Source organism: Crassostrea angulata, chromosome 6 (genome assembly GCF_025612915.1).
Source record: "Crassostrea angulata isolate pt1a10 chromosome 6, ASM2561291v2, whole genome shotgun sequence".
Taxonomy (NCBI): Eukaryota; Metazoa; Mollusca; class Bivalvia; order Ostreida; family Ostreidae; genus Magallana; species Magallana angulata.
This window is the reverse complement of record NC_069116.1, coordinates 14,371,775-14,390,833: the sequence shown is the minus strand read 5'-3', so window position 1 is coordinate 14,390,833 and position 19,059 is coordinate 14,371,775. Positions and strand designations below refer to the sequence as shown.

The 19,059-nt window shown below is 36.0% G+C and overlaps 1 protein-coding gene across 2 annotated transcripts; it reads left to right on the top strand.

Moving 5' to 3' along the window:
• The first annotated feature begins 587 nt into the window (after window positions 1–587).
• LOC128188375 (uncharacterized) lies at window positions 588–12,286 on the top strand. 2 transcript variants are annotated; one of them, XM_052859385.1, is made up of 3 exons: window positions 588–735; window positions 5,269–6,157; window positions 9,946–12,286. In XM_052859385.1, exons 2-3 carry the CDS (start codon window positions 5,697–5,699, stop codon window positions 10,877–10,879), a joined length of 1,395 nt encoding a protein of 464 aa, XP_052715345.1. In that variant the 5' UTR covers window positions 588–735; window positions 5,269–5,696; the 3' UTR covers window positions 10,880–12,286. The 2 variants fall into 2 exon arrangements, with proteins under 2 accessions (XP_052715345.1, XP_052715344.1); XM_052859384.1 differs by lacking the exon at window positions 588–735 and having other exon boundaries at window positions 4,954–5,393; window positions 5,515–6,157.
• Window positions 12,287–19,059: the final 6,773 nt, after the last annotated feature.

Below are 19,059 nucleotides of genomic sequence, written 5' to 3'. Positions count from 1 at the left end.
AATACATGTACATGTATCAGGGTTCTAAGCAGTAGTTGGCACAGTTCTTAAATAGACATAGACTGGACTTGTCCCTACAAATAGAACCATTTTTAATAACAAGGCCTTGGACTTTCAGTAGGACGTAACTATCTATTTCTTGGGCCAAAACAAATTCTGATCAAAATGACGCTGGTTTCAAGCGAAATATACATAGATTGCGTAGTCTTGATTTCAAAGAGCCATGGCTTAATGGCCAGGAATGAAATAAACAGGCCTACGTCACAATGCTGTGTGACACAACTACCGAAAGTCCAAGCTCTTGTTAAAATGGTTCTATCTAGTTGGATTGGTCAGCTTCAATATTTAAAATTGGTCCACAACTGCCCGAGGTGCAGTAGTTTCTTAGATCTCCGCGGAAGATGGTTGTTTTGTCCTTGGCCCTTCTGTCACATGGTCGATGTATTCTTGATTACAACCACTTGAAGAGAAGCAGTAAAGATTGTGTCTCCTGAGTCCCATTAGTACACGTTCTACTTAACAGTTAATTCGGTTCAATGTAAAACATCTATTAAAACCAGTCTGTGTAGGCGCGGAAGCCCTTTGGTGGTTTAGTTAAGATTTGAGAACTCTCTTGGGAGTCAGTACATAGAGTTTTATGTCATGCATGTGCCTAATACGATGTTAGCACTTGGACAAATTACATTAATGGAATAGGGAGAGGGCTAAAAGGATTCTTCTGAAGAGATACTGCATGTAACGTATTGAGTGCATTTCTTTGTAGTGTTGGTGACAGCTTATTATTCTAAGGGCCTAGTCGCATGCAGTATTGTTATTTAAAATTCATTGTATTTTCCTTTAGTTGTGATTTTTAATCCATTTTCCCATTTATATTGGCTACAATCGCGCTATATTGTAAGTGTATTAATAGGGTCACTTTAACCAGCGTTAAATACATATGATGTACATAAAAGGAAGCGACAAATCAATGGTATAGACAACATATGGAGTGTGACATTAATGCGATAGCATCATTCATCCGCACATTTACTTCCTCCGGGACTGTTGTCTGACGTCCAGAAAAGGTGCTAGGTGGCTGGAGGGTTTCCTTTGTAATTCATCGGCCACACTATCTACAAGTATATCAGAATTTTTAAAGGTTTTCCGCAGAAAATTCCGATATTTTTTCTTTTTTTGAAAGTTATGCCCCTATTAAACTTCAATCCAAATTTGGCTAAAAACAAAACAAAACAAAAACTTTATATTTAATCACTGATTGAAATTTCATTTTCATAATCTCTGAAACTGCATTTCATAATCATATTCGGGTGAGCGATGTAGCTGGGCGCGTTTGATTTGTCTACACGGTGGTACACTTGGTGTAGATGGTTCACATCTTTTAATCAAGCGCAATCTGGTGTAGTGTATATTTTCAGTATGGACATCAAAGTAGTGACAGTTGCCCAGGAGTTCCGTTTTTAAGACAATTTCTCTGTATTTAATAGCTTTTGAAAATCAATTCTTTTTGTAATCCATTGCTACCCTTGTCATTTTTCAGGTACGTGGAAAATACAGTACAGTCGTTTTACCGGTAACGAACCAGTATGCGGTTTTGTCGTGCATGTGACTATTAATATCAGAATTCCAAATGTTTTTATTTTTTGTTTAAATCACGTTTCTTTGTCCTTCTGAACTGTAGTATCAAACTTCCGAAAATATAAAGGATGAATTACGGAGATAGTAATTTCAACACCCCCTCCATTTTCCTAGTTTCGAATACGTTTTCCAGTATCGAATCAAGCGCCCTCTATCACTTCTGACCAAATATTTAGGGGCGGATTATTTTCAAAAATGCACAAGAGGTACATGTCAATAGACTTATTAATGAAGAAGGAAAAATAATTGTGGAAATATGTTATTTAAACAAATAATATGGTCGTTATTTTTATCGTACCGTTTTCCAGTCAAATTGAAACTGGACTCGAACAGTTTTCATTTTGGGTTACTTTATGTAATTGAATTTTCATGAAAACATTATATAATAGTAATTAATGATAAGTAGTTGCCATTTGCCTTTGTTTTGCCCGTATATCTATCAATATATCCAGCCAAATAATACTCCTGTCGCAATGAACCGACACTAGGAAAACTACACGTGGTTCTATCTGAAGTCGTAATTTCATTTAAAGCTCAATTATTATTTGATATGATGCATAATCTCATTAAATGGATTACAATTACTAATTATCCACTAAAAAGGGTTCAATAACAAACTTATTTTTATAGTTAGGTTTAATTGTTTTCACACTTTCGTTTTTTCTGCCTTGCACTTCCAGCAGTTCAAATCTGGGTCACCTTTTTAATTTGTAAATAATACGGTAAATAATCGTGCAAATGTCAAACAACTCCACACACTGATAGAATATTTATTTCTGTATTATAATTACCTAGCTTGGATTTTTTAAAACCTTAACTTCGTTTTTCACCAATAATTTTTTTAAAAATTATTCGATACTGGCAAATATTCGTCACTGGTAAAACGACTGTATATGTTTGTTTCTTTAGGCTTACATTAAGGAACTTTATATAAGAGAGACACAATGCTCAGCCAAACAAACAAAACAAAAACAATAATCTTATTGATTGTTAAGCAAAAACAAATAAAGAAAATGAATGAACTTATTTTGCAACTGAAAAGTAAAGTCTGGTAAAATTACTCGATATCTAGCGCACCTGTGAATATGCGTTTAAAACTATCTTCATAACTCATAGAACACAGTACACATATCCGTTGACGTTTGATGACAAAGCATGTTTATTGATATATTTCATAGGCGTCGGAACCGGGGGGGGGGGGTGTTTGCACTTTTTTTTGCAAAGGTGGACCTAACCATTAGACACAGCATAATAGAGGGTTGACCCCCCCCCCCCCCCCCCTGCACCACCACTTTTTCTCGCAGCACCCCCCCCCCCCCCCCCCCCCGATTAGGAATTTTGTGATTTGGGAAAAAAATTTTGGTAGATAAGAATTCTTTTTTTTGGAACTATGGTATACTCCCCCCCCCCCCCCCCCGACGGATTAGGATTTTCATGATTTTGGGAATTAATTCTGAGGATAAGTCTAGCCCCCCCCCCCCCTTTCAATTTGCTTCCGACGCCACTGTATTTAATAAATTCAAAGCTGTTGAATTTACATGTATTTCTCTTATGCTTTGTACCCTTTCATATTTATACACTCAATATGTGCTAAATTTACCTCTCTCGATCTCATATATCTAGCATATTTTTGTGCCGACAAAAGAAACCGTATAAATTTCTCAGTTTATCGCTTTGCCGCCATATTGAAAGGTGTAATTTCCAACACATGCCCTGCACAGAGTGTTAACGGTGTACACTGTCCTCCTCAGTGTGTAAACGGTGCATATACACTGCCCTGTCAGGCACAGAGTGTAAACGGTGTACACTGTCCTCCTCAGTGTGTAAACGGTGCATGTACACTGCCCTGTCAGGCACAGAGTGTAAACGGTGTACACTGCCCTGCTCAGAGTGTAAACAGTGCATGTACACTGCCCTGTCAGGCACAGAGTATTATATAAACGGTGTACACTGCCCTGCTCAGAGTGTAAACGGTGCATGTACACTGCCCTGTCAGGCACATCTGAAGAGTGTAAACGGTGTACACTGCCCTGCTCAGAGTGTAAACGGTGCATGTACACTGCCCTGTCAGGCACATCTGAAGAGTGTAAACGGTGTACACTGCCCTGCTCAGAGTGTAAACGGTGCATGTACACTGCCCTGTCAGGCACATCTGAAGAGTGTAAACGGTGTACACTTCCCTGCTCAGAGTGTCAACGGTGCATGTACACTGCCCTGTCAGGCACAGAGTATAAACGGTGCATGTACACTGCCCTGTCAGGCACAGAGTGTAAACGGCGGTGTACACTGCCTCGCAGCTTGTAGTACGTGTATATGGTACATAACGTATACAACTTATAGGCAAGTGGCTGAGGATTTAAATATTTAGAAATACAGGTAAAATTCAGCTAGCTGTTAATGACTTACAAATATCTACATATATGTAATTTTACTACATGTAGTAGTTTCCTTTTTGCAAGATTTTATTAAAAAAAAAAATCATGTATAAAGTTACATACTCTTATTTACAGTAGTAGTAGTTGTTTTTTTCTTTTTTTTTTTTACATGATACGGCAGTAGCGTTGTCAAAACTCGAACAATGTGCAAATGTTTTATTGCAAAATGATACTCATATATAAATGTAATTTTCATTATTGATCCTTAAGTATTATGTCCCTTTGTTGAAAATACAGTTGTTTCCCTTTGATGGCGTTTTCCATCAAGTTATAACTTCTACGTAAGTGTGTTAGATCTGTTGTGTGATTTAGAAAGTTTCTGTTGGTTTGGTAGGGAGATGATATACGTAATTTGTGATGTGTAAAATAAACGTTTCTTCTTAATTGTAAGTCGATGCATTTAACATCCACACTTTACAAAATTTATTTCTCTTGGTGATGATCTCGATCGGTTGCCATCTTTGTGTTAGATTTTTCCAGTGACATATAGCTTAAATGATTTCCCAGTACTACTTACCCTTTGTAGTTTAAAGTTTTGTAATTTGTCAATTCACATTAAAAATCCGTTTTTGTTGTGTAATTTGTTTGACCCACATAGGCGGATCCAGCGATTTGGAAAATGGAGGGGGGGGGTCCAATTGATGAAAATCAATACAATTAATTATAATATTAGAGTGAAAGCAAAACAGAAGAAATATTGAAACATCTGTAATGCGCCCACTTGTGAAACAAGACAGGTACATTTGTATTTTTTTTTTTGCACGTTTCAATTTCAAATGTATTTTCGGGAAAAAGTAATGGTATCGTTATCTGTTTGCTGTAAAAGATTTTGTAAGGTTCGAGTGTCCTCTAGAAAAGTCCCCATTTCCATCCTGTATGTACACAGCTTATTCCGGATATTCATTGCCAACCCCTGTTATCTTATTTATCATGTTAATAAAGGGGTGTATATCTTAACTAACTGTAACTTGACATAATACAATAAATACTTTACATAATGAAAAAGAAAATGAGAAGTCAAATTCCGCAATTACTCAGGCACTGTCTCGTCATTGTCTTGTTTCACTTCTGTCCCGAATCGATTCTCCGCGAACAAAATGATATGCAGGGTATAAACATGTACTATTCGTTTTAAGGCATTTAAATAATCCACGTGACGACACTATGTAAAGCTATTCTGGTTTTATTTCCCCCTTAGCCGTCATTGTGGGTCGGAAGAGAAAAAACACGATCGGCGAGAAGGGGGAGTGTGATACACAGCCCACTCTGGCTTGGACTGATCGGGAACTAATATTGGATTTTCCGTTCATTCATCAAAACCAGGTCAGGCTATATAATGGCCGATGTTATTTGAGTAATTGAATTATGTATAGGTCGTGGTTGCGAGATTATAGTTGGAGCGTGACCATTTAAAATTTCTCTGAGGACATTTTTTTTTTTACAGTGTCCGTGGAATACAGGTGGAACAGTGAGGAGATAGTCAGATAGTAGCAGAGCTCTGTGAGTGAGAGATCGATGGCCTTCATCGACCGCGGCTCGATAGCTACAAATGTGTAAATCCGGATATATATACTATATGTAGGAGAATGACTGACGCCGAATGACAGAGGCTATTGGGCTTGCGAAATGAGGAGAGTTCACCGGTGGATATACATAGTAGTGGGCGCATACACGTTCTTTACTATTCTTCTCTGGCGCGCAGAAAATGGAGGCCACATTTATGCACCGATAGAACCAACCGATCATGGGAAGTCACTGCAGGAAATTGAAACCAAGCCTGCGATACAGAAAGTTACCATTGTCACATCGAAATCCCCCAAAACCCAGACCCAAGGAGCCCGGGGGGATAAGTGTCCAGGACTCGACCACCCGACCAACGTTCTGAGAGACTCTTGGCAGTCTGCGAATGGAAACAGGGTGTACGTGTACTCGGCGTATTTTGAGCCCAGTCGGAATCACGTGGTTGTGATAGGGGCCCGGGACAAGCTGTCAGGCCCCGCCCTGTGGTGTCAACTGTGGGGAGAGGACGGGAGGCTCCAGGTCACCAGAGCTGCCCACAGGGACATGCCGGAAGGGAAAGGCAAGAGGTAAGAAATCGTCATAGAACAGAGCTCTCTGTTTGTTGAAATTCTATTTATAACAATGATTAATATTATTAGATATCTACCCGTTATATTTTACACAGATACAACACATGTATCCATGTTTAGGAAGATTCAGCCTTCATTAAATTGTTGTAAACTTCGCCAACTGTTAATCAGCTCTTGTGACTGCCTTGTTCAGTTGTTACATCGTACACAAAGAACGTGTCGTGTTGTATAAACATAAACACGGGTGTTCTTTTGTTCACTGAAGTCTTAGTGGTCAGTGAACAATGACCGTGTAATTTTCTTTAATTTATTTGACTGTGGAAGGTAGACGTGTGGAGACTGGTATAGAAAAATAACTAAGTAGACGAGTCATAACCCGCGAACATGGTATAAACAAAAACACAATACAATGTCTTAAATTGTGAAGACAAAATACAAGGAATCGATTTCTGTACACAATGAAGTGCCGTGAACGGTACATGATGTAACTGAAGCACTTAATGGTCCGCGGTATGCATTTTGTGTAATTGTGTTTCATCGGATCAGCAACATCATACGACATTGTCCTCTCATACAATTTTTTAAGACACAAGCTTAAAAGTTAATAGGATAAACATATCACTGAATATTGCCATGCAACTAATCTATATTTAAAAATTAGTTACATAACAAATTATGTCAATGTTCGAATCTATTTATAAGTATATAGTCATGTTACAAACTTTAACAGCTGTTCAACAGTCAATAGTAAATCCTACATTGAATTAGTGATCATGGCGATGATAAAATCGAGAAGCTAAGTACTCCTCAAGTTTAAATTTCTGTTCGTTTGATCTCTCTCTCTCTCGCTCTCTCTCTCTCTCTCTCTCTCTCTCTCTCTCTCTCTCTCTCTCTCTCTCTCTCTCTCTCTCTCTCTCTCTCTCTCTGTATATTTTCGAGGATGTCTGTTGTCGGTCTTTCCTCCTAAGGGGACTGAATTAAATAAATCTTGAAGTGTCTTGTTTTTTTTCGCGAACTCTTTCAACTCGCAAAATATCGAATCCGCAGAAATTATACCCTGTAACATTTTCAATGAGAAACTTTTAAAATCGCAAAAATTGACTGACGCAAATTAAAAATGCTACATATTTTCCCCCATTTTCGCAAATTTTGTGACACGCGAAAAAACCCCGAATATACACGGTATTAAATAGGTGCAGATCTGTAGTTCTGCGGGAAAAGTTTGACATGCCACGTCAATCCAAATTTTCCCGTAAACCTACAGATCTACAATCGTACATATATGTATTACATGTATTATATATGCTGAAGTTTACGATTCTAAAAACAATATAGTTTAATATATATAATAAAAATTATGGAATAGCCGTTGTCACATCTACGGCATGTCATTCAGTTGGTAAAGATCAATGGTTAAAAGAGAGAAGATTTTAAAGTTCGTTTTGTAAACATTTGATAAAACTTAAAAGTGCGAATCAGAATGTACACTATCTATACAGAGCCATAAATATCAACCAAATATTGACATTGCCAATTTATAAACAAGGTATATATCAATATCTGTCCTGTTTAAATGATGTCCGTTTCCGGCCTGTTAATGCGTTGATGTGACATACACAAATTTCAGTGTTTCGCTGAGAGATACGTACATACATGTATATACCTAATTATGTGCCCAATCTCTGCATCATTTGATCTTTGTAGGGAGAAAAAGTAAACTATTTTTTTTAAATAATTGACATGATTATTGCTTAAAGACTGAAGGGACTCAGTCTCCATTACAAAATCGTTTAATTTCAATAAACAGTTGTAACGACATATCCTTGGTATGATTAGGAAATTCGAATTTTGTATACACCAGATTGTACTTTATAAGAAACATTCTGCGCTTTATGACTGTTCCAACCTCGTTTATACAAATATAAATTATGCAGGCATTAAATTTATTCCTATCAAACATTATGAGAGTTTATTTGATTTCAGTTTAAAAAAAACCCCACTAATCTACTGATATAAGTACTCTATTATTTACATGATTTATAATAAAAGTACAAATGGTATTATAAAGACAATATTTTAAAAATCGAATATCTACTTTAGTAATATTCAAACAATTCGATTTGGTTTCATAGAAACTAATTCACGCTCTGCAACATTTGACGTATGGAGATAAACATCGCAGAAAGGTTTAATGAAGTACATGGAAACCGATAGAGGTTCTGTGACGTGATTATGAATAAACCCCCGATGTACAGAGTACATATATATTTAACCATGCTTTTACATTAATGCACAATGAATATTTACACCTGCGTGTCAAAAAAAAAATCTTGCGTCTGACTTCCTAAAGTTGAGAATCACTGAGCAAAGAACCCGCAAAAGACTGCATCGGTTCTAGAGCTGATTTGCGCTAGAGACCTTTCGCTCTGTCCTTATTGCCTATTCGACTAAAAGGGATACGGGTTGTACTTTGCAAACTATCGTAATCAACTCAACGTTTTAATGCTCTTTAAGATAAAATAACTCGGACACTTTACAGACAATGCAACAAGGCTAGTAGAAACACGGATGGGAAGTATTAGATATGTAAATCTTCCTGAATCCAATCGTAATACGATAATTGATTGGTGGGCCTTACAAGTTGTCAATGAAACACTCATATCTCACACTAACTGAACAGAGAGGTAGAAATGCGGTACAGATTGTATGCTTTACCTTCCTAAACGGCCACCAGAAAGCCCAGAGACCTTGGAATTCAATTGACAGTGAGATAGGTAGATAGACGACTCCACAGCAAACCCGATTACCTGAGACTTGGTCTATTACACGACGTCCTAACGTTAAAAGCTGAAATTGCAGCAAGCTATTTTGTTCTGTTTACTGCTGTGCAATGCCTTAATGCTTGAGTTTGCACGGTTTCCTTTTTTACCAATCTCAATGTGGGTAAACCCGTACTTGACTTGAATTAGCGGCCATAAAAAATCTGTACACAGCGTTGCGAGGCCGCAATACTTGCGGATCACACGGACTACAATAAGCCATGGTCTTGTCAAACTACATAATCCCGTCAATAGCAATGACCAGAAGGGAGCCAAATAAGCCATATAGCACTGTTTCATTTGTGAAAGATGACGGATGCTGATATACTTACTTCTAATGAATTTTAAACATATATCTTCAAAACTGATTTCTGATCATTGACTAAATAGTACAAGAGTAGACCACTACGTGTGTACTAGTAACTTCTACATACGGATATACTGACGTAAGCATTTATATATTATTAAGAGGTTCGCCGTCAAAGTGGACCGGAAGTCCTCGAAGTCTGAAGAATATGAAGAGGGCACCGACGCCGAAATTCTCGCCGACGTTAAATTTTTTTAACCAACCAATTATTAACACATAAGATTTTCTCTCTGAAAAATTTAATTTATTTCTTATAGCCAATTACCTATAAACAATGACCCAATTTGTCGATTCCATATTTTATCAAGTGTTGCAAAATCCAACAAAGTAAATATGGAAATATAATAAATCAATATGAAACAAGCACTTAATACTTTACTGGAATCAAACTTCCATGTTCGAATAGAGTTTTCATCATTTATCTTTGTTTGAAATACTTTTGCAATGTTTGGTCCTTATTAAAGACAATCCCACGTAATGTATAATGTTTCACATGAAATGTAGGCATGCCATTTGATATATAGATTCAATTTTATTATTAGTAGCTTAAGGACAAAAACCCCTAAAAGTTATCTAATCAGCCTTTTGTTACTTTATAGATATACATGTGCATTCTACACTTGCCCAGTTCCCGCTGGCCTCCATCCCACAGCAGTGTCCTTGATGACGTCAGAGTGTGGGAAACCGACGTCATCAGTTTTTGTTCATGGAGCCGAAGGTGACAATGGCAATTTCACCGTGTGCGTGACTCCGCTTAATTTTAATTACAGCAAGGCGTACGAATTGGTTGAGATGATTGAACTTAACAAAATACTTGGTGCTTCTCACTTTGTATTTTACAGTTACAGCATAAACAAAAATGTCCAAAAAGTATTGGGGTATTACAAGGACAAGGGCGTCGAAGTGGTCCCGTGGAATCTCCCGATGAATGTGGACACGTGGCCAAAAAAGAACATTCAAGTGGAAATTCATTATTTTGGTCAACTTGGTGCTCTAAATGATTGTCTCTATAGGAACCGATATAAATCCCCATACGTGGTCTTTCAGGACCTGGACGAGTTTATTATACCCCGAAAGGTCTCCAATTGGAATGAGATGTTCCAAACATTACCAAAGAACAAAGGATCGTACATGTTCAGAAACACTTTTTTCCGGAAAGATTGGCCGGATACGGATCAGAACTTTACCGAGAAACTAGACGCTCAAAAATATAAAATGATTACAATATTAAAACAGTCGAGAGAAAGTAAAATATTTCCTCGAAAACATAGATCAAAATATATAGTGGTTCCTAAAAACATTGATGCGCTTGGAATCCACTCTGTGAACCGCTTTAGGGCCGGTGGGGAACAATTTGTGGAACCGGATGTGGCGTTGATGCATCATTATAGAGACTGGGAAAATCCCACAGACAAGCAACCGCGCAGTAATGACAACAGAATCATGGCTTATAAAGGAAAATTAGTAAACAATGTAAAAAACACTTGGGAGAAACTAAAAGGTGTACCATTAGGCCCATTACCATTTAGTTAACGTCAAATATACTTTTTATAAGAGAGAGAGAGAGAGAGAGAGAGAGAGAGAGAGAGAGAGAGAGAGAAGGAGAGAGAGGAGAAAGAGAGAGAGAGAGAGATGCATAATAAGGAAATTTGAAAAAAAAGGCAATTTGATATGTACATGTACATGTATGTTAAGACGCAATGTCTCTAAATTTTCTCACAAAATCAATGTGAGAAGGAAAGAAGTGGATTATACCAGGATATTTGATATCTTGAAATACTATTATTCCAGTCAACTTCGTGTGTGTATGTGTGGGAATAGTCTCGCCAATGTACTATTTTCTCTGGTCTACCTATATCTTACCTATATCTTACATACGTATGCTACCTCGTTTCTCGGCAAGAGAGATTGGGTGAGAGAATGTACTGCAGCAATGTATGTGTAATATTATATACGCTTGTGTGACAAGCCATGTCCAAAACCATGTAGTGAAAGTGTTTGAACCATACATGTGCTCGACATGCGATTGTGAAAGTATTTATTTTACGTGAGCAATTTCACACTTACTGTTTATGTTAGATAAGTCAAACCCAGAAACATTTCAAATGGTCGTTTGCTGTATTTCATTTTTTTTTAATTCGACGTTCATATGTTTTTTTTTCTTGTTTATGAAAGTTTATTTGTTGCTGTTCTATTGCACGACTTGTTACAGAGTTATTTGATGCTCACACAGGTGTTCGATCGAACACCAGATTAATATTTGAACAATTTTAATGCATACTGAATTTCTGGTTGATATAATATAATCTATGTCATTGATTTTTAGATAACACTGTATTCCACCGGCACTCAAAAAACGATGTATAGAGAAAAGACCAGGTGGAAAGTTTTACGTACGAGTTATTACCCAGCATTAAATAAACCCGAACACCAATTTAATCAAAATTCATGAAATATCCTAATCACACAAGTATGTTTTTGGGGTTTTTTTTCTCAAAATGTTATGTTATTGTAAAGAATTCGCCATTAAAAATTAATTTATCAATTGATATGTTGATTCAGCCTAGCTTCCATTATTAAAGACTTTCCGTCCAGATTTTAGAAAGTGCCAGAAATGCGTTAAGTCCAAGAAAGTTGAACTAGCTTAGTTTCAAAGTAAGATCAATAATATTGATCGCCTTTTTTATTTGTCAAGAATTGTAGAACACGTGTGAATTAGACATATGTGTTTAATTAACATTGACCAGAAAGGTTATTTTTATACGAAGTACTTATTATTCACAAGTGATATCATGAATTCTAATATCCTGTTCAGTTGCATTGGTTGCATCATATGGACCATGCTAATATTCTGTCAAATGATTTATATTGTATCTTTATACTACTTGCTGTTTAACAATGTTAATTTTATATTATTTTATGAATAAATTATTAAATTTATTTAACGGATTTTTCCATTACAACCACGGATACAGGGGGGAAGGACTCACATTATTGTCCCACTATTCATTCCTTTTAGTATGAAAATGGAAAAGCACTCGCTACCTATACACGTGGAAACACTGGAACATTTACAATTAGTAACATTTTGACAGTTAAAATACTAAAGTAGTCAGTGACAGAAAAAAGTATAAAACTTATAAAGCAATTGATTATCGATCTTATTTCAAAGTTATTTATAATTTTAAGGTGCCTCACTACACCTTGAAATAGTTTCTCAAATCGGCAGAAAATAACTTGATTATGATAGAAGGCATGATGGATAAGAAGTATATATATATGCCAAAGAGGCGAAAAAATGTGCAATTTTAGACAAAAAATGATATTTTCAAAAATTTCATTCTGTAAACATGAACAAAAGCCCCAGGTGGATTCAAACTCATGACTTGCGGTTCACAAGCATGATCCTTTAACCACTGAGCTATGACGATACACATCTAAATCGATTGATACAAACAGTTTAACAAAACATTTAAATCGCCATCTTGTGACGTAGTGTCTTAAAACGTATAAGTCTCGGTGTTGTGAAGTACCTTAAATAAAAGACACTTTCACTTGTTGAAACTGTTTTTGAAAGATGATACCTTAGATAGTTTCCTAGTATGACTTGTCTATTGTAGTATTTTTAGCTCACCTGAGCTGAAAGCTCAAGTGAGCTTTTCTGATAACTTTTGGCCGTCGTCCGTCTGTCTGTCTGTAAACTTTTTACATTTTCGAATTCTTCTCCTGAACCACTTGGCCAAATTCAACCAAACTTGGCACAATGCATCATTGGATAAAGGGGATTCAAGTTTGTTAAAATAAAGGGCCACGCCCTATTGTAAAGGGAAATAATTAGGATTTATTGAAAATTTAGTGATATTTTAAAAAAATCTTCTCAAAAACCATTTGGCCAGAAAAGCTGATACTTGTGTGGAAGCATCCTCAGATAGTGCAGATTCAAGTTTGTTCAAATCATGGTCCCCGGGGGTAAGGTGGGACCACAATGGGGGGGTCAAAGTTTTACATAGAAGTATATAGAGTTAATCTTTAAAAATCTTCTTCTCAAAAACCATTTGGCCAGAAAAGCTGATACTTGTGTGGAAGCATCCTCAGATAGTGTAGATTCAAGTTTGTTCAAATCATGGTCCCCAGGGGTAAGGTGGGGCCACAATGGGGGTCAAAGTTTTACATAGAAGTATATAGAGTTAATCTTTAAAAATCTTCTCAAAAACCATTTGGCCAGAAAAGCTGATACTTGTGTGGAAGCATCTTCAGATAGTGTAGATTCAAGTTTGTTCAAATCATGGTCCCCGGTGGTAAGGTGGGGCCACAATGGAGGGTCGAAGTTTTATATAGGAGTATATAGAGTTTATCATTAAAAATATATATCTCAAAAACCATTTGGCCAGAAAAGCTGATATTTGTGTGGAAGCATCCTCAGATAGTGCAGATTCAAGTTTGTTCAAATCATGGTCCTCAGGGGTAAGGTTGGGCCTCAATGGGGGGGGGGGGGGGGTCGAATTTTTACATAGGAGTATATAGAGTTAATTTTTAAAAATCTTCTTCTCAAAAATCATTTCACCAGAAATGCTGAAACTTGTGTGGAAGCATCCTCAGATAGTGTAGGTTCAAGTTTGTTCAAATCATGGTCCCTGGGGGTAAGGTGGGGCCTTAATGGGGGGTCGAATTTTTACATAGGAGTATATAGAGTTAATCTTTAAAAATCTTCTTCTCAAAAATCATTTGGCCAGAAAAGCTGAAACTTGTGTGGAAGCATCCTCAGATAGTGTAGATTCAAGTTTGTTCAAATCATGGTCCCTGGGGGTAAGGTGGGGCCTCAATGGGGGGTCGAATTTTTACATAGGAGTATATAGAGTTAATCTTAAAAAAATCTTCTTCTCAAAAACCATTTGGCCAGAAAAGCTGATACTTGTGTGGAAGCATCCTCAGATAGTGTAGATTTGTTGTTTCAAATCATGGTCCCTGGGGGTTAGGTGGGGCCAGAATAGGGGGTCAAAGTTTTACATCGGAGTATATAGAGTTAAACTTTCAAAATTTATATCTCAAAAACCATAAGGCCAAATAAGCTGCTACTTGTGTGGAAGCATCCTCAGATGGTGTAGATTTAAATTTGTTCAAATCATGGTCCCTTGGGGTAAGGTGGGGCCACAATGGTGGGTCAAATTTTTACATAGGAATATAAAGAGAAATTTTATTTTTAAATCTTCTACACAGATCAAGACTGGCCAGAAAAGCTGTTACTTGTGTGAAGTATCATCAGGTAGCAAAATCATATTTTATTTAGGAGTAGGATGGAGCCACATGGGGTGGAGGGTCCAATTTTACAAAAGAAAACAGTTTAAATTCACCAAAGTTCAAATGCTATAATATATGGTTTAACTTATATGCAAGCATTTTGACATATTTTTGATTCTTTAAAATTGTTTAGACTTTGGCCCCTGGACAATTCTTTGGCTGACATAAGTTTGATGCAGGTTTATATCCCAGTTGATTTTGATCTTCTTGAGAACTGTAATGCTCAATATGTGAAATGACTATACTGTGACAAAAAGGGATCAATGATAAACAGAATATCCTGGGAAAAAATTGAATTTTTGATATACAGGATCTGTTAGACTACATTGTCCATATTTTTTTGGGTATATTATTACGTAAAGCTGATTTTATAATGTCTATTGTTGCTCAGGTGAGCAATGTGGCCCATGGGCCTCTTGTTTAAAAATCATGTTGCAACAATAAAAAAATAAAGATAATTTTCGAAAATCATAAATTCCTTTATTTTGGCCTTTCATAGCTCAGATTTTGTTATTTACTTATCATGCAAAAGTATTTAAAAGTTGCTATATGTTCCTGTGTATATCTCGGGAGACATTTCATCTTTATCATTAAAGCGCTCTGATTTTAAAAATGTTTACCCAATTAATGATATTTTTTAAATCAGTTCTAGTACTGTCGCCTCTTTAATACATGCCATTTGCAGTCACTTAGTCTACTCATCTACTAGATAGTAGATGCGATATACATGTAAATGTTTGATGATAGATATGGATTATGATGCAATATTTATATGAGATAGCAGGTGAGTTGACGAACGATGTACAGGTTAAATATGGGACTCTCGACCCACCAGTTACATGTATGTCACATGTATGTCAAAATGCAACCTGGTTATGACGACATGGGATATGCAACTTATTTTTATTGATATACAACAAAGTTATGTCGACATGCAACTTATTTATATTGGTATGCTGTTTGTTTTCAAAGAGTATAGTCTAATAAAAAAAATTAATCTGCATGCCAACATAAATAAGTTGCAACATAAATAAGATGCTTGTCAAGATAGGTAAATGCATGTTGACATAAATAAGTTATTAACATATTTATCTCGTATGTTATCATAAGTTAGCTGCAGGACTGTAGCTCCCGGTCTGAAAAAATTCGGATGGACGACCTGGGAGCTACAGTGCCTCCCATAGTAAAAAACTGCAATTTACGGCGCACAAAAAAATGCGCTAGTTTTTGACTGATTAATCTCATTTACGAACACATTCTGTTCAAATATTTGATCCCAAAAAATTCCTCGGACATTTTACTACAGATATCGTCACTTCACTTACTTCTGATAGTCTTTTAAACACCATCACCAGCCCTGTGAATTGAAGTGGTGCAAGTTTGTTTACATTTAAAAATGGCGACTCTCGATCTCGACGTAAATTAACATACTTTATTTTCCGAGGTCGGTTATCATGTTAAGAGAAAAGCTGAGACAAGTTAAGTGACGATGTCAGTAGTAAATTTGCTGAAGAATTTAATGGTACTAATTTTTTTTACAGAATTTGTGTGAAAATAAGGTTAATAAGTCCAAAACTAGCGCAATTTTTTGTGCGCCGTAAATTGCAGTTTTTTACTATGGGAGGCACTGTAGCTCCCAGGTCGTCCATCCGAATTTTTTCAGACCGGGAGCTACAGTCCTGCAGCTAATCATAAGTAAGTTGCATGATAAGAACATGTCAACATAAATAAGTTGCCTATTGGCCTAAATAAGTAGCATATTGGAAGTCTTATGAAGGCGAAATCGATATTTTGGAGAAAAAAAAATTCTTATCAAATTGCAATTTTTTTATTTTTTTTTTTTTTTGATTGTCAACAGAGTTTTGTTACCTGTTAACATAACTATTTTGCGTGTCAACATATTTATTTTGCATGTCGACACATTTGAAAGAAAAGGAACATATTGCCACCATAGTTGTGAAATTGATGATGTTATAACTTAAATATACATTTCTGGATAAAGTCAGACAAGAGTCACTGCTCTCAGTGTATCCGTATGTACTAGACAATGACTTGACAGTTAACCATGAGTTGATCCCGCCTTCATCAGATCTAAGTTCTTGTTAAAACGGCTCTAATTGAATGTTAAATGTGATCCTATAGTCTGTCCCAAGTTATTGCTTCCATATCACGTTCTGATAATTTTTAATAAAAATACACATACCTGTGAAAGAAGCACAGTTGAAATTGATGAAATGGAAAATATCCAAGATATCTTCTTTGACAAATTATCCCATTTCACACATCAAATTTCACAGGAACTAAAACACATTTCTTACGGAGATTAATAATCGGAAATGTTTACATCTTTTCTCCATTCGGAAATACTTGGGATACCTTGCGCAATTTTTGAACGTTGTCATCCGGGCTTATTAATGGCTGATGCAATGCGAAATCCCCGTAGACTTTCTATTTTTGGATGTGTATTGAAACCTGAAGCGGTAGAGGGGGCGTTTCAAAACAGATAATCTGGACATTTTTCATATTAGTGGATGAACGTAGTTTAAGGTACTTCACTACACCTCAACTTATACTTTTTAAGACACTACGCCACAAGATGGCGATTTAAATATTTTGTTAAACTGTTTGTATCAATCAGTTTAGATGTATATCGTCATAGCTCTTGGTTAAAGTATCAGGAATGTGAACCGCAGATCATGAGTTCGAATCCGCCTGTGGCTTTTTTTTCATGTTTACTGAATGAAATTTTTAGAAATATTATTTTTTCAAAAATTGCACATTTTTTCGCCTGTTTGACATATATACTTCTTATCCATCATGCTCTCTATCATAATCAATTAATTTTCTGCTGATTTGAGAAACTATTTGAAGGTGTAGTGAAGTACCTTAAGCACAAAGGGTATTTATTATAAGCGAAATATCAAGCGAAAAGAGGTGAATGCAAAAACTCGGTACAGAGTATTGTAGATGTATGTGAGATATGTGACTGTTGACATGTTGTGAAATATAGTACTTATATACTAGAAATAGTGTTGTGTTGTGCATGTACTATGCCTAAATAGTAGTCAGGGTTCGATATATAGTGCACGGCTCGTGCACTGTGTATCTAACCCTGACTACCATTTAGGCATAGTACATGCACAACACAACACTATTGTTATTATTATGCTGACTGTTGTATAGCCTACTGATGTGCTTCGCTATAAGTAGCTGTGACGTTTGAGTGTTGTGTAGTCCCTAAAAATAATCATAGGAAAAGCAAACGTTTGCTCTTTCATATTAATCAATTTATTTGATTGATTATCTTATTAACAAGTTGCTGTACACTCGCAAAAAAAAATCATTTCTTAGAAATGAGACACGATTGACCTTACCGAGAAAATTCGAGTTGATTAGCAGACGAAATCTCATTGAATGTTTGTCTATAAAAGTTTGTATATGCTTTTTTTTTTTATAACGCGTTTTCGCGATTCTCATGTACAATTTCTGTGCAAAATGATTAATCAATTTGTTAAAAAATTTACTAGATTTATAACTTTAAAAATCCCGTCAATAATCAGGAGATTTTGGAAAAATTTATGAATTTAATTGCTTATAATTGATATCAATTGTATGTATAAGATCTACGGAGAACCGTCTCTTATGTCATCGACTGCTGTGGCGTAACAGTAGCGCATTGGGCTCTTGGGTGTAATGATTTTGAAGTCGTGAGTTCGGAACCCGCAGTCGACGCTTGTAAGATTTTCATCAATAAAAACATTTGCCGTGTTCTTTATCGGCATAGTAAGTTTACGCTATATAAATCCTTTGTATACTATGCGAAAATAGATTAGTATGTTTAGGCTATATAAATCCTTTGTATTATATGCGAAAATAGATGAGTAGTGTATAGATCTATATAGAGACAATTTGACAGGAGGCATAAAAATGTCTGATATGCGACTGTTGACATGTTGTATAATTGTAAAGTGTAATATGCGACTGTTGTATAATTGTACTGTATGATATATGAATATTAACTTGTTGTAGAGGCTGTGGAGTGTGATATGTGACTGTTGACATGTTTTATAATCTGTACTGTGTGATATGTGACTGTTGTATAATTGTACTGTATGATATGTGACTGTTAACTTGTTGTATAATCTGTAGAGTGTGATATGTGACTTTTGACATGTTTTATAATCTGTACTGTGTTAAATATGACTGTCAATATGTTGTATAATCTTTACTGTGTGATATGTGACTGTTTGACATGTTGTATAATTTGTACTGTGTAACATGTGACTTTTGACATGTTGTATAATTGTAATGTGTGATATGTGACTGTTGACTTGTTTTATAATTTGTACTGTGTGCATGTGACTGTTGACATGTTGTATAATTGTAATGTGTGATATGTGGCTGTTGACAAGTTG

Coding starts and splice junctions, on each gene's coding strand:
- LOC128188375 (XM_052859385.1), top strand. CDS start 5,697: ATGAGGAGAGTTCACCGGTGGATATACATAGTAGTGGGCGCATACACG. Junction 6,158..9,945: donor CCGGAAGGGAAAGGCAAGAG/GTAAGAAATCGT, acceptor GTTACTTTATAG/ATATACATGTGCATTCTACA.